The sequence below is a fragment of the Ovis canadensis genome, chromosome 24, assembly GCF_042477335.2.
Source record: "Ovis canadensis isolate MfBH-ARS-UI-01 breed Bighorn chromosome 24, ARS-UI_OviCan_v2, whole genome shotgun sequence".
NCBI classification, from domain to species: domain Eukaryota; kingdom Metazoa; phylum Chordata; class Mammalia; order Artiodactyla; family Bovidae; genus Ovis; species Ovis canadensis.
In genome coordinates, this window is record NC_091268.1 from 56,096,817 (window position 1) to 56,111,963 (window position 15,147).

General features: G+C 55.9%; 1 protein-coding gene across 20 annotated transcripts in view; it reads left to right on the forward strand.

Moving 5' to 3' along the window:
- Positions 1 to 15,147, forward strand: part of SNX8 (sorting nexin 8) — a 40,078-nt gene that overhangs the window by 11,719 nt on the left and 13,212 nt on the right. For 16 of the 20 annotated variants that reach the window (XM_069569632.1, XM_069569647.1, XM_069569640.1 and 13 more), the window contains exon 2: positions 13,909 to 14,099. In XM_069569632.1, the coding sequence (XP_069425733.1) occupies positions 13,909 to 14,099 (191 nt within the window). Of the gene's footprint in view, positions 1 to 4,356; positions 4,556 to 13,422; positions 13,671 to 13,908; positions 14,100 to 15,147 lie in introns of those variants that run through there. The other 4 variants (XM_069569637.1, XM_069569641.1, XM_069569634.1 and 1 more) reach the window with 2 other exon arrangements.

Here is a 15,147-nt window from a genome sequence, read left to right on the forward strand (position 1 = left end):
TTTCACTTTCTTGATGGACTTTTGCAGCACAGTAGGTTTCGGCTTCTGTTCTTTTGGTGGTTGTTTGGCTGTGCTGAGTGGCTTGCTGAATCTTAGTTCCGCAACCAGAGATAGACCTGGTCCTGGCAGAGAGAGTGCTGCGCCCTTGCCACTGGGCCGCCAGGAAGCCCTAGGCGTTGCTAGTTCTGATGAAGTCCAGTTGGTCTGTTTTCTTTAGCCGGTGCTTCTGGGGTCATATCCAGGAAGGCTTTGTGTGACCTAAGGTCACAGAGATTTGCTTCTGTGCTTTCTGCTGAGAGTTTTACAGCTTTAGCTCTGGCATTTGAGGCCGTGGTCCATCTTGGATGAGTTGTGTTTGGCGTGGGGACGGTGCCTGGTGGTGGTCTTGTTTGGAAACGTGCCTGTCCATCGTCATGCAGAACTTTTGGGGTGTACATGGTGTGTGCCCCTCCTGTGCTGGGCAGGGTCAGGAAGTGAGAGCTCCCTAAGGGGGTTTGCGTGGTGTGTGTGGGAAACCTGTGAACCAGGTGGGTTAGGAGGAGCTCGTCCAGGACGCTCAGGCCAGCCCAAGACCTCAAAGACCGGCCTCTCCCGTGGGCACTCGGGGAGCACTCCCTGGAGAAGCCGCGTCTGTGCCGTGCTTCTGAGGCTGGAGGGGATTCAGTTTGGAAATTCTCAACTAGTAAGTACAGCGGACTTGGAGGGACCTTAAGAGGTTGCTTGTTTATATTTATATTATGTAAAGCAAAATATAAAAGCTCCTAATGGCTTCCCAGGTGGCTCAGGCGGTGAGCGATCTGCCTGCAGTGCAATGGCTCGCTGGGTTGGGAGGATCCCCTGGAGAAGGAAGTGGCAGCCCACTCCAGTGTTCTTGCCTGGGGAATCCCACGGACAGAGGAGCCTGGCGGGCAGTAGTCCATAGGGTCACACAGAGTCGGAGACAACTGACTGAGCGTGCACACACGGAAGCACGGAAGCCTTTGCAGGAAGGTGGAAAACATCCTTTTCTTGTGGTGTAGGTTGGTTATCCACAAGGCCAGTGGAGCTTTATAGAATCAGGGTTTTTGTCTTATGTTCTTTGGGCAGATGAATGGATATAACCGCAGGTTGGCAGAGAGGCCGTGGTGGGGGCAGATAGACCAGGGCGAGGATGTCGCTGCTCAGGGCTCTGTGTGGCTGTCCTGTGTGAACAGCTCCTCCTCTCGCTGCAGCTCACCAAGGCGGGGTTCCCGCCGCCAGGGAGGCCTGAGTGCACGGGGGGGCGCGGGGCCCTCCCGCCTGGGAGACGCAGCAGGCCTTGACTGCTCCACGCGGCCTTCTTGCTCCTGGGAGTTCGATTCCTGCTTTGCGTTGACAGGTGCTTGCTGGTCACTTACTCTCTGCTGGACACTGTTCCTAATCACTGGGCTACTGGTTGGGAGCAAAGTGAACAAAAAGGCCTGCTCTCATAGGCTTCTGTTCTCGCCGTGGAGGTGGACAGTATTTGGTGGACGAGGCGAGTGGGATGCAGGTGGGAGCTCTGGCTGGCAGGCGGTTAGGGTGCAGCTTGCTGTCACTGAGGAGGACTCATTCAGAGCGACTTGGGACCGAGTTTTCAAGGAGATGGTCTGGGATGGTGGGTTCTGGGCAAGGGGACCCTGGCCAAAAAGGTGGCAGGCAGGGGCGCCCAGGCCAGCAGGTGTGAGCTGTGTTCCGGGCGGCGCTGGAAGCAGGAGCGGCTGGAGAGAGGGGCCGGGGGGCAGGAGCCTTTCCTGGCTGAAAAAGATGAACGTTCGGGGCGCGCGCTGCTGGAGCTGGGGAAGCTTGCGCTGAGAGCTGTTCTGCTTGTGGGTTGTCATTCTGAGCCTCACTTAGGAAGCTTTTGTTAGTTTTCTTTCTCTAAAATTCATTCCCTCGGTTGGTGTATGGCTGTGCTGGGTCTGCGTTGCTGTGTGGATTTCTCTCTGGCTGCGGCGAGCGGGGGCTATGTGCGTGGTGGCGCGCGGCTTTCTTGTGGTGGTGTCTCCTCCCCTTGGAGAGCTCGTGCTCTCAGGCCCACGGGCGCGGTAGTTGGGGCCCCCGCGCTTAGTTGTTCCACAGCATGTGAGATCCTCCCGGACAGGAGATCAAACACATGTCCCCTGCACGGGCAGGCGGGTTCTTAACCCCCTGAGCCACCAGGAAAGCCCTTTTTCTTTTTCTCTTCCATGCTGCTGGGAGACACACACAGACGACTCAGATGACTCTGGTGGCTCTCCGGCGGTGGGGGCGTCTGAAGAGGTGTGTTAGCGATGTCGTGTGGTCCATGTGGGCGGATAAAAGCCACTTGGGGAAGTGTCTGTGAGCAGGAAAAAAATGTAGAATTCTGTAGGAACTGATTGTAACAGAGAGAATAAAAAATAGAGCGAAGTACTTTGTGCACCGCAGTGTTCTTCTCGCTGCTTTTAACAGCAGAAGCAGTTAGCAGAGCAGAGCTAAGTGACTTTTAGTTCTGTCCCTGAGTCACTACGCAGTGTCCGCAGGTAACAGTCTGAATAACTTCAGAGAGTGCAGTTCTGGTTCTGTCCCTGAGTCACTACGCAGTGTCTGCAGGTAACAGTCTTAATAACTTCAGAGAGTGCAGAACATAAGAGAGAAACCAAGATACAGTGGCAGGTGGACTGCGGATGGTAAGAGTCAGGAGCCTTCTGGAATGATGGGCGAAACCAGACGGGAAGGAGGGAGTATGGGCCAGCGTGTGAGGCGGCCGGAACCCCCGGTGCTGCTGGGAGTGTCCGTTGGCTCAGCCACTTGGACACCTGGGGTTATTTGCTGGGCTGTGCACACGAAGCACCAGGAGGCAGTAATTTCACTCTAGGGAATGGACGTAGCAGAAACGCACGCGTGTGTCCACCGACACGAGGGCGCTGGCCTGTCCTTGGCAGCAGCGTGTGAAACTGCCCAGGCGCCTGGTGGGCGCAGAGTGAGCGGTGGGGCTCTGGCTGATCCACGGCAAGAGGGTGGGCTGTCTGCACCCCACAAGCCACACGGAGGGCCGCACCCAGCGGGTGGAGTGGAAGGAGTCAGAAGCAGAGGGCCTCGCCCCGAGTGTGCTGCAAACCCGGCCGAGCTGGCCTGAGGCTTTAGCGTTCTCTCCCGGGGAGGAGCCGCGTGAGGGGTGTCTGCCCAGGTGCTGCTGCACTGCTGTGAAAACTGCCTGCACTGAACAGGTGTGGGACGTGCTTCTTCCTGTCAGCACGCCCGGTTTCAGTCTGAAAAGGTTTCCACAGCCTTTGGAAAAAGAAAGCAGTTGTGTGTTTACTCTGCGTGATGAAGTACAGGACGCACAGATACCCTCCGGACCCTTACATGGAGAAAGTGCACTGCCCTCGCGGGAGTCGTGCCCAGCAGCTCTGGGGTGGCGGTGACTTTGGAATAGGAAGCGTGGCTGGGAGGATGGTGTGCGTCTGTAACATTTTTTTAAAATTTTTTTTCAGCAAAGAATATGGCACAATGTCCTCGAGTGAAATTTCGGTGGATTCATGAGTTCTGATATTTTCTGTATTTTCATGTTTCTTTGAAGTATTTCTTCACAACAAAAACATGTGTGTTTAAAAGTTACATGACAATTCCCCTGATGGCTCAAGGGGCAAAGGATTTGTGTGTCATGCGTGCAGGAGACACCTGAGTTTGGGTTTGATCCCTGGGCAGGGAAGATCCCCTGGAGGAGGGCAGGGAAGATCCCCTGGAGGAGGGCAGGGAAGATCCCCTGGAGGAGGGCAGGGAAGATCCCCTGGAGGAGGGCATGGCAGCCCACACCAGGGTTCTTGCCTGGAGAAGCCCAGGGACAGAGGAGCCTGGCGGGCTGCAGCCCGTGTGGTCGCTGTCGGACACGGCTGAGCGCGCAGGATGCGGCAGCAGGGCGCCCCGGGAGCGACCCTGTTCATGGTGGTACATGCGTGGCCAGGGATTAGGAGGGCTTCTGCCTTTGCAGCACAGCTGGAAGAGAAGCGTGGCCGTGGACCCTGGGAAACACGCTTGGAGCTTGTGTCCTGTCGCAGCTCTGCACGAGTGGGGCAGGCTGCCCAGTGAGCGGATGGTCACAGACTGCTGGGCTGGAGGGCTTGCTTTATGTTAATATATTGAGATGTTACATAAAATAAGTTACTGAAAGAAAAGCGAACCTGGAATTTAAGGAAATGGAGGCCGCGCACAGTTTGTTGGAGCTCCTGAGTTAGGGATAATGAAGAGCCGAGAGGTGACATCACTTTTTGAGGCGAGCAGACCGCAGATGGGGCGGGGCCGGGGGCATTCCTGACGTTCCCTGGCCACAGAGCTGCTGAATTCTCATTTCTGAGGCTGTGGCCATGATAAGGTTGCGGAAACTTCTGCTTCCATTTCCTGAGAACAGTTTGTTAATTTCAGAACAACAGAACAGCTCAGGGTTCCCAAAGGTTGAAGCAGTTTCATGAGTCCGAGAAGGAGCATTCAGGTTGAACACGAAAGGTGTCTGCTGACCCCGTTTCATGCTGTTTTGGTGGAAGCGTTGTCGTCTGGAGGGTCCTTCGTTCGGTACCTGGTGACTCGCTGAGGCGAGGTGAGCCTCTGCTGTTTTTAGATGAGCAGTCTGGACCGGGCCCCGTGTCCGCGGTTCTCCCACTGTGGCCCTGCGACCAGCAGCGTCACCTGGGAAATCGTTAGAAACTCAGATTCCTAGGCCCCAGCCTAGACTCTTGGGGGGCGGGCAGCAATCTGAGTGTTTCCACGTGTGAAATATGCATAGCAACAGCTTTAGCCGTTGCTGGTGTGCCTTCCGCTGTCAGCGTGATGCCGTCCGAGCCTAGAGGTTCATCCTGCGCAGCTGGCGCTGTGCCCGCCGAGCACTCACTCCCCCCGCCCCCGGGAGCCTCAGGAGGGTGGGCTCACATGCCACTTTGTCTGTGTCTGGCTTATCTCACTGAGTGTGACCTCCTCCAGGTGCCTCGTGGTGCGGCGGCTCCGGGTGCCACATGGTGCGGCGGCTCCGGGTGCCTCGTGGTGCGGCGGCTCCGGGTGCCTCATGGTGTGGCGGCTCCGGGTGCTACATGGTGTAGTGGCTCCGGGTGCCTCGTGGTGTAGCGGCTCCAGTAGCTGGTTCCTTCTTCAGGCCGAGCACTGTTCCACCGTGTGGACAGGCTGCGCTTGGCTGATGATCGCCCGTCAGCGGACGCTTGGGTGCCAGGTTGCTTCAGTCGTGTCTGACTCTGCTCCCACCAGGCTCCTGAGCCGTGTCCCGCTGGACCGCGGTCGAGGGAGGCAGAGGAGGTGGAACCCCGAACCCGGAGTCCATCAGAAGACACGTCCCCCTGCTGCTCAGCGGAGCCGGTGGGGACTTCCTGCCACTGGCTGCCTTTGGGGGCCATGTATGCTGAGGGCCTCTCTGCCCGTGGGGAGACCCCCAGGGAGGCTTAGGTGGTTCTCGAGTGCTCAGAGCCGCCCCCAGAGCCCGCGTGAAGGGTAGAGGGCAGCAGGCCGGCTGCCCCCCCGACCCCGTGAGAAGCCCTCCCGCTGGTGGCCCCGCGTCCTCAGCGTTTGCTGAGTCTGCCAGGTAAAGCAGAGGCGTGTGTGGCACAGACCTTGCTGGTCTCCCAGAGCTTTGCGGGAGTCAGGGCCCCGGCTCTCAGCTGCTCACAGGCCCTCGGGGCTGGCCTCTCGGGGTGCCTTCCAGCAGCAGGGTTATTGCCTGAAGGTTCTGGCGGGAGTGTGTTGGGAGGATCGTTGGTCCAGGCGCGTCTGGAGTTTCCTTGCTGTGATTTGTGGCTAAACGACCTGGAGCTTGCTGGGCTTCCTGGGTGGCCTAGTGGTGAAGAGCCTGCGTACAGTGCAGGAGCTGTGGGTTCGATCCGTGGGTCAGGAGGAACCTCTGGAGGAGGGCATGGCAACTGACTCCAGTGTTCCTGCCTGGGGAATCCCATGGACGGGGAGGCTGGTGGGCTGCTGGCGAGCTGCGGTCCGTAGGGCTGCAAAGCGTTGGACACGACTGAGCAGGAGTGCCGTCAGGCCTGGGGCGTCCCAGGAACGCAGGTCTGGGTGGAGTGGGGTCCTCCCCGGTGGCGGTCCCTCGGCGTGCTGCAGGAGGGTGCGCGGTGTAGGTGGCTGGCTTGGGAGTGACCCAGCTCCCGTGTCACCCCGGGGCCAGCAGAGCAAGATGTCCAGTGCGGAGACGGAAGCCACCCACTGTCCTGACACAGGGCCGGGGAGCCGCTTCCAGACCCGCAGGCCAAGTGCCTCGGGCTGACATCTACCCGCTCGGTTGGCTCTTATGAGAACGGATTGAGACAGCAGGGCTCCGACAAGGCTCCCAGAGGCATTCTGGACCCCCCGCCCCCACCCCGAGCGCAGGGCGCCACTCCCAGGAGCTCCTAGCTGCCGGGGGCGGCGGCGTGCACGCTCTCGCACAGCCGGCGTCAGGCCCGGGCTCCCGCCGGTGGCTCTTCACGGTCAGGGCTTCTGCCCCCGGAGGACCCCACGTGGAGCAGTTCTGTGTGGAAGGGTCGGAGTGGGGAGGGTGGGGGGCGCTCTTGGAAGGGCCCGTCGGGATGCTTCGGTCCCCAGGGCTCCGAGGGTGACACAGGGCCCAGTGTGGGCCTCTTTGCCGCCTTTTACTGACTGTAAACAGAAAGCTCAGAGGCGCTCACTTGCCAGCCACACGCTGGGGACTGGAGGCTGGAATTCAGCCGCTGTCCGTCTGTGGTCACAGCCAGGCTTTGTCCACTGCCGTGCGGCACGGGCCTGGCTGGCCTGTCTGGCCCCCATGGACTGCAGCAGGAAATTTTGAATAGAGACCTCCTGGTGCTCTTTCAATGATCTTTCCCCCCATTAATTTAATTTTCTTTCTTTTCCATTAAATAGGTTTTTTTTTTTTTTCAGTGTTCCATTTACCTTCCCACGTTGTTTCAGGTACTGTCTGAGCTGTTTCATCTGTGTGGGGGCCAAGTTGGCAGATGGTGCCTCTTCCACGCATCCGTCTCGTTGTTCAGTCGCTAAGTCACGTCTGACTCTTTGTGACCCCCATGGACTGCAGCACGCCAGACTTCTCTGTTTTTCACTGTCTTGGGGAGTTTGCTCAAACTCATGTCCTTTCAGCCACCCCAGCTGGTCTTGCGGGGCTGCTTAAACTGGCTGCGGAGGCTCCATTTGAGAAGTGTCCTGCTGGTGAGCTTCGCACGGGCTCCCGGGGGAGACTGGAGTCGTCCTCGTGCTGTCTTCAGCGAGTGGTTGTCAGTGACAGCGCGGCCTGTGGGAAGCGATACCTTCCTCTTCTTTTTCGTTCTTAAATATTTTTTCTTACGAAATCTGTCTGTCCTAGTTCAGTAAGTTGATGTTGGGAATCGTGGCTTTCTTGTGATTCAATCTTAAGGAAGGGTTATTCTCGAGGCAGTTGGGAGTAACGTCTGTGATTTAGAATGTGTCTTTTGAGCTGCTTTTAAATCCTTCAGTGGTCAGAGTTCGGGTTCTTCAGCAGCATGTCATCATTCAGTGACCGTTACTGAGCTTCCTTTCTGCCTTGGGACATTGTCTTATTTTAGTCATCAGGAAAATCATGAAGTTTTCTCTGTTAAGCGTGTGTTTGTATCATAGAAAATTTTAAATAGAGACCTCCTGGTGCTCTTTCAATGATCTTTCTCCCCATTAATTTAATTTTCTTTCTTTTCCATTAAATAGGGTTTTTTTTTTTTTTTCAGTGTTCCATTTACCTTCCCACGTTGTTTCGGGTATTGTACTCTTGGGGGGTTATTTTCTTGGTGATTGCCTTGGGAGCTACAGCTTCTGTGTTCTGGTAGGCTGCCTTGGATCAGCAGTTTGATTCCAGTAACATATAAGCCCTTCTCCCCTCTGTGGTGTCATTGCCGTACGAACTGCTGCTTCTGTTGAGCTGCTGAGTCCTGCCTGACTCTCTGCCACCCCATGGCCTGCAGCACGCCAGGCTCCTCTGTCCTCCGTTAATCCCAGAGTTTGCACAGATTCATGTCCATTGAGTTGGTGATGCCCTCTAACCATCTCATCCTCTGCCACCCTCTCCTCCTTGTGCCTTCAATTTTCCCCAGTCTTACAGATTACATCTGTATAAGTTGTTCCGCATCAAAACAGACTTACAGTTGTGGCTTTTGTCCAGTTGTCTTTGAAATCAGCCAGGAAAAAGAATTGCAGATAAAGAAATATGAGTGCTGTCTTTTATACTCACTGATACGGTTACTGGTATGCCTCGTTAGTTCCTGGGGATTCGTTTCTGTAGGGAAGAGTTGCTGGCGAGGAATCCTATCAGTTTCAGGCGCCGGGAGTGTCTCACTGTGCCCTTGTTTTTTGCGGGATGGCTGTGCCGGGTGTGGGATTCTTGGCACTGAGACTCTGCTCCCCCATCTCCTTTTGTCTTGCATGGTTTCTGGTGAGGAGTCAGCTGTTGATCTTAAAAAGAATCCCTCGTATTTGGCAAGTCATTTCCCTCCTGGTGTTTTCAAGATTTTCTCTTTGTACACTGTGAACAGTTTATGATTCGTCTAAGTGTGAATCACTTTGAATTTATCCAGGTTGGAAATTTTTGAGTTCTTGGGTATTTAAATCCAGTTGAGCCATTGTTTATTGAAGCATCTTTTCTGAACCTTTCTCCTTTTGAGATTCTTGTCGCGATTATGTTGGTATGCTTGGTGTTACCCCTTGGGTCTCTGAGGAGCTGTTAATTTTTCTACACCCTCTTCTCTTTCTGTCCATCTGACTGGAGAAAATTTCAATCGACATGTCTTTCCAATTGCTGATTCTTCCTTCTCTCCACTCAGATCTGCTGTTGAGCTTCTAGTGAATTTTTTATTTCGGTTATTGAACTTTTCAGCTCCAGAATTTTTATCTGTTTCTCTTCTATAATTTCTGGTTTTTTAATATTCCCTGTTAGTGAGGTGGTGTTCTCATACTTCTCCTTAGTCCTTTAGAGGTGGTTCCCTTAGTCCTTTGAACGTGTTTAAAATAGCTGACGTAAGGTCTTTAATAGTTCCAGCGTCTGAACTTTTTTCAAGAACAGTTTCTGTCGACTGCGTCCCATCTCCTTGCCTCGTGTTTGGCCTTCCTTTCCTATTTCCTTGCATGTCTTAGAAGCTTTTGTTGAAAACTGAACACTTTAAATAACGGCACATCTCTGGAAATCGGTGCTCCTTCCAAGGTGCGGTTGCCCTTTGCTGTGTTTATCTGACAGCTTTTCTGAACTCCGTAGCGTTTCTGGTGTGAGTTTCCTGGGGTTGCCGTAAGAAAGGGCCACAAACCGGGTGGCCTGAGGCAGCGGGACTGTGCTGTCTCACGGTTCTGGAGGCCGGAAGTTGGAGGTCAGGGTGTTGGCCGCGTCTTCTCCGAACCCTGTTGGGGAGGGACCCTTCTCTGCCCGTCTGGCTCCCCGGGGTGGAGCCGGGGGGTCCCTGGGTCTGCAGCTGCCCTGCCCGTGTTGCCGCGTGGCCTCCTGCCCGCGTGTAGCCTCTCCCTCTCACGGGAACTCCGGTCATGCTGGGAGAAGGCCCAGCCTGCTCCGCTGTGACCTCATCGAGCCTTCACTCATTATTGCGTCAGTAGGTGTCGTCCGGACGGTCACAAGCCGCGAGTCACTCTCCAGTGTTCTGAGGAAGCACACTCTGCCGAGTTTTGCCTGCGCCCTCACTGCTTTTGCGGAGGAGAGGGTTTTTGGAGAGCCTGACTCTGCCTTTCTTGCTGATGTCACCTACATTTTACGGGCTCCCCGGTGGCTCAGATGGTAAAGAGTCCGCCTGCAGTGCAGGAGGCCTGGGTGCGATTCCTGGATCGGGAAGACCCCCTGGAGGAGGGAACGGCTTCCCACTCCAGTACTCTGGCCTGGAGAGTCCCACGGACAGAGGAGCCTGGTGGCCGCAGTCCGTGGGGGCACAGAGGAGTGGGACGCGGCTGGGAGGCCCGCGCACACCCTGCCTCTCTTGCCGCCGTCGCCTCCCCGCTGCCGCCTCCCCGCCGCCGCTGCCTTCTACGCGTGGAGTCTGTGCAGTCGCTGTTTACACCCCAGCAGTTCGCGCCTTCGAAGAGTGCAGCACGGTGGTCCTTAGTGTGCTCCCCGCCGTGCAGCCGTCACCTCGGGGGGTTTTGGAACCTCATCAGCCCAGCCCCACAGGGCAGCTCGCTGGTGGTGCTGCTGCTGCAGGTTTGCCGCTTTTGCGTGTTTCATGTACACGGAGTCCTGTTGCGCGTGGTCTTTCTTGACGGGCTTCTTCTCACTCGCTGTCTACCCTGTGTTCAAGTCTCATCCGTGTTGTAGCGTGAATCTGCGCCTTTTAGTGGCAGGGTAATACTCCTGTGTACATGTCGTGCGCTGAGCAGCTCAGTCGTGTCCGGCTCTTTGCGACCCTGCTATGGACTGTAGCCCGCCAGGCTCCTCTCTGCACGGGATTCTCCAGGCAGGAGCACCGGGCTGGGTGGTTGTTTCCTCCTCCCCGCTGAGGGCCTGCACCGCTTTTCTGAACCTATTCAGCTGATGGACGTTTGGACTCTTCCTCTGCTGAACGGTGCCGCTGTGCACGTTTGTCTCCAGGCCTCCGTGTGGACACACGTTTTTGTTTACCCCGAGTGTGTTCCTAGGAGTGGGGTTGCAGGGTCACGTGCTAACTCTGCTTCTAACATTCGGAGGGCTGCAGCCGCTTCCGAGGCAGCGGCGCCGTTTGCAGGCCTTGAGCACGTGGGAGGGGCTCCGCCTGCTCGCCAGCAGTCAGTGCGAGCTTCCCTTTTAAATTGGAGGTGACGCAGGGCGTCGTCTCCCTGTAATGGTTCGTGATGCCGAGCCTCTTCTCATGCGCTTCCTGGCCATTTGTGCGTCTTTGGAGAAATGTCTCTGCAGACCCTTTGCCAGTGTTTGGATTGGGTTCTTTGTGCTTTAACTAAGGTGTGAGAGTTGTTGCTGTTGTGTATTCCAGATCCAGGCCCTTATCAAACGTATTGTTCGCAGGTATTTTCCCTGATAAGAAGATTCTCCCATCACCGTTTCAGCTTTACGGTTTACTGTTTTCCCACACATTCTGTGCTCTGGTTGGAGATCTTGCTTTGTTTCAAGGTGCTGGTTTTCCCTGCTGGAAATACAGTACATTTCAGTGAAGAGTCACTCAGCAGACATCCCTTGAGCCCCTGTTGTGTGCCAGGCCCCCGACCCCGTCATGCCCAGATGCAGCTGAGGACAGAGCGAGGGAATCCCTGCTCTCCTGGGTTTCGTCCTGGCTGTGTCTTGATGCCCAGGGCATTTCTAGGGTACTCACGGCCTGATTTCCATCCTCCCTGGGGTTTGGACATTTATAGGTTGTGCCTGGCAGTGGTGGACACTCATAGCGGTTTGCCATGTGGACGAATTAATGAGCTCAGGGACCCTGTCTTATTCATCACTGTGTTCCCTCGAGCTGGTACTTAAGAAACGCTTGTCGGCTCCTTGAGGATTCTTGTGGTCCCCAAGGAGACTGTGTAAACACAGTTTTAAGGCCATCAAAGTGCTTTTCCTCGGAAAGGGGCTGGGCTCCTGAGATGACTTGGGGGAACGGGTGCCTTCTGCAGCTGTGGTCTCCATGCGCTTTTAACCGTTAACGGCGCTGGGGATTCATTGTTGAGGACAGCCCCCCGTATACACGCTTCACGTACACGCACTCATGGACACACGGTCATGTACGTATGCGCACACATTCACTCACACATACACGCATACACACAAGCATATACACACACACACTCCTGTACTCACGTGCATATACACGCACGCACACGCACAGTCACACGTGCACACGTTTACTCACACTTTGTACACACAAGTGTACACACACTCCTGTGTTCACATGTGCGTATACACGCACGCACACACACAGTCGTCCATGCATTGCACGCATGGACGCGTATACTTAGAAACACCCCCATGTTCACATGTACACACATATGCACTGTTGCACACACCCACATACACGCGTGCATGTTCATGTATATCCAAACACGCGTGCACACACACACCTGCACATGCACACACTCCTCGTATTCGTATGTGCACCACATGTACTCGTACACACACGCACATATACCCACTCGTGTACACATACACACCCAGACCCCACGCGCGTCGCGTGTGTGTGTGCACGCTTGTACACACATCTGCACACATGAATGTTTTGGAAAGTTGTGTGTGTGTGCTGTTCTATGCATTATGCTGCTGCTGCTGTCTCTCGGTCGTGTCTGACTGCAATCCCAAGGACTGTAGCCCACCAGGCGCTGTCCATGGGATTCTCCAGGCAAGCATTCTGGGGTGGGTGTTCCTCCTCCAGGAGATCTTCCTGACCCGGGGGTCGAACCTGCATCTCCTGCGTTGCAGGCAGATTCTTTTCTCCTGAGCCACCAGGGAGCCCCCGTGTGCAGTATCAATTCAGTTCAGTCCAGTTCAGTCGCTCAGTCGTGTCCGACTCTATGCGACCCCATGAATCGCAGCACGCCAGGCTGCCCTGTTCATCAGCATCTGCCGGAGTTCACTCAGACTCAGGTCCATTGAGTCCGTGATGCCATCCAGCCATCTCATCCTCCGTCGTCCCCTTCTCCTACTGCCCCCCCATTCCTCCCAGCATCAGAGTCTTTTCCAATGAGTCAACTCTTCGCATGAGGTGGCCAAAGTACTGGAGTTTCAGCTTTAGCATCATTCCTTCCAAAGAAATCCCAGGGTTGATCTTCAGAATGGACTGGTTGGATCTCCTTGAAGTCCAAGGGACACTCAAAGAGTCTTCTCCAACATCACAGTTCAAAAGCATCAGTATAGAGTAATATAAAGAGGAAAAGAGAAAATACAAGTGAGTCGCTAACACTGCCTTCCTGCTCCGGGTGGATCGTCGCGGCCCTGGGGTCTGCCCTCCCTGGAGAGCCGCCTGCCTTAGAGCACAGGGTCTTGAGCTTTTGCGTGGAGTTCTGAGGCTGGTGGGGGTTCCTGCGTACACATTAAGTCCTTGTTCTCTTTCTTAATGTTTAAAGTCAATTCAAGGCCGCTATCTTTTGAATCCTAAAGTGCTGAGTGATTTCACAGATGGAAATAACCGATCCATTAGTTCTGTATGCGAATGTACGCCGGAGTCTTGCGCTGGCCGAGCCAGTCCTACGGAGCAATACAGCCGCGCTGCAGAAGGCTGGGAATTCGGAGGAGCACAGTCTGCTCTGCTTGTTTGCAGCAGTGTTTCATGGAAACAGACCTTTCCCCCCGAGGGACACCTTAACCTTTATTCTTTTTTCTTAACTGAAAAGAATGTTTTTCTCTAAAGTTCTAAACTCTTTGTTCTAAAAACCAAACTGACCTTTCAACAGGGTTTCCTTGTTTGTTGGCAGCGTGTTGGACATAAGACCTCTGATTTGTCTTCGCCTGTCCTGTGAACGACACGTGGCTGGCTCCTCGTGTCCCAGGAAGGCGGGGTGTTAGGGCTCAGTGCTTTGGTCTGTATGAGCAGGAGCCCAGCTCAGCAGGCGCCCGGCTCAAGCAGACATGCCGGTTTTCACACATCAGGGTGACTGGGTTGGCAAGAAGGCAGGGTGCACTGATTGTGGGCGTGCCTGCTCATGGAGAACTAGGGCCTGTTTCTTTCCTTTTAACCTTTACTTGACCCCGGAGAAAAGGAAAAATCTTGTTTTTCGCATGTAACTTGCAAACATGCCACTCCTTTGCCTCTGCGCAGGTGGGAAGCCAGGCCTGCCCTGTCCTGGGTGTGGGGGCGTGCGTGCTGATTCACAGCCTGCAGCTTTATGAGGGGAGGACGTGGCCCCGAGTGGACGCCCGGCCCGAATGAATGCGCCTGACCTGGGCCAGGACCGGGCTTGGCCGGGTGACGTGGCTGGAGTCCACATGCTGAGCCAGCAGGCGGGGGCGGCGGGTGGCCTCCGGGCTGAGCCGCGGTGCTCACCTTCTCTCTGCAGACTCGCCAGTGCCCCCAGTCAGCGAGCCCAGGGCCCCGGACGCCGGTCGGATGCAGGTGCCGCCGGGGAACCCGCTGCTGCTGTCGCTGACGCTGCAGGAGCTGCTGGCCAGGGACGCCGTGCAGGTGGAGCTCGTCCCCGAGAAGAAGGGCCTGTTCCTGAAGCACGTGGAGTATGAGGTGTCCAGCCAGGTAACCTGCGGGCCTGGGGGCGGGGGGAGGTGCAGGGAGGACCCCAGCGCGTGCCCCTGCGTCCTGCTCCGGCTCGCCGCTCCCCCGCCCCAGGCGCCCGCCTGCTCTCACCGTCCCCGGGCCCTGGGATCCTGCCTCTCGGGACGCGTGGTTGTCCCTGGAGCCCAGACGAGCTGGCCCTGGGCAGCTCTGCGGTGCTGGGCAGTCCCTGGGGAGAAGAGTGTGGGCCCCGCACCGCATATCAAGTGCACGGGCGGGACTGGGGTGGGGGGCTCACCCCAGGGGGTGCTGCGTCCCCATCAGGGGCGCCCCAAGGTCAGAGCACGTCGGGTGCCGCAATCCTGGCCCCGGTGGCCGTGCGCGGGCTGCCCGGTGGCGCGTTGGTCTTTTGTCCTTGGCCTGTCCGCAGTTCAGGTGGGACGTGTTCTTTTTCCTGGGGATTAAGTCATTGGTGAACTAAGAGCACGTGTGTGTGTGTATATGTGTGTGTGTGTGTGTGCGTGCGGTGTGTGTGTGTATGTGTGTGGTGTGTGTGTATGTGTGTGTGGTGTGTGTGTGTGGTGTGTGTGTGTGGTGTGTGTGTGTGGTGTGTGTGTGCGGTGTGTGGTGTGTGTGGGGTGTGTGTGTGTATGTGTATGTGTGTGGTGTGTGTGTGTGGTGTATGTGTGTGTGGTGTGTGTGTGTGTGTGGTATGTGTGTGTGTGTATGTGTGCGTGTGTGGTGTATGTGTGTGTGTGGTGTGTGTGTGGTGTGTGTGTATGTGTGTGTGTGCGGTGTGTGTGTGTGGTGTGTGTGGTGTGTGTGGTGTGTGTGTGTGTGTGGTGTGTGTGCGGGGTGTGTGTGTGTGTGGTGTGTGTGTGTGGTGTGTGTATGTGTGTGTGTGTGGGGTGTGTGTGTGTGGTGTGTGTGTGTGGTGTGTGTGGTGTGTGTGGGTGTGTGTGGTGTGTGTGTATATGTGTGTGTGTGTGTGGTGTGTGTGTGTGTGGTGTGTGTGTGGTGTGTGTGTGTGTGTGTGTGTATGTGTGTGTGTGTGGTGTGTGTGTGTGTG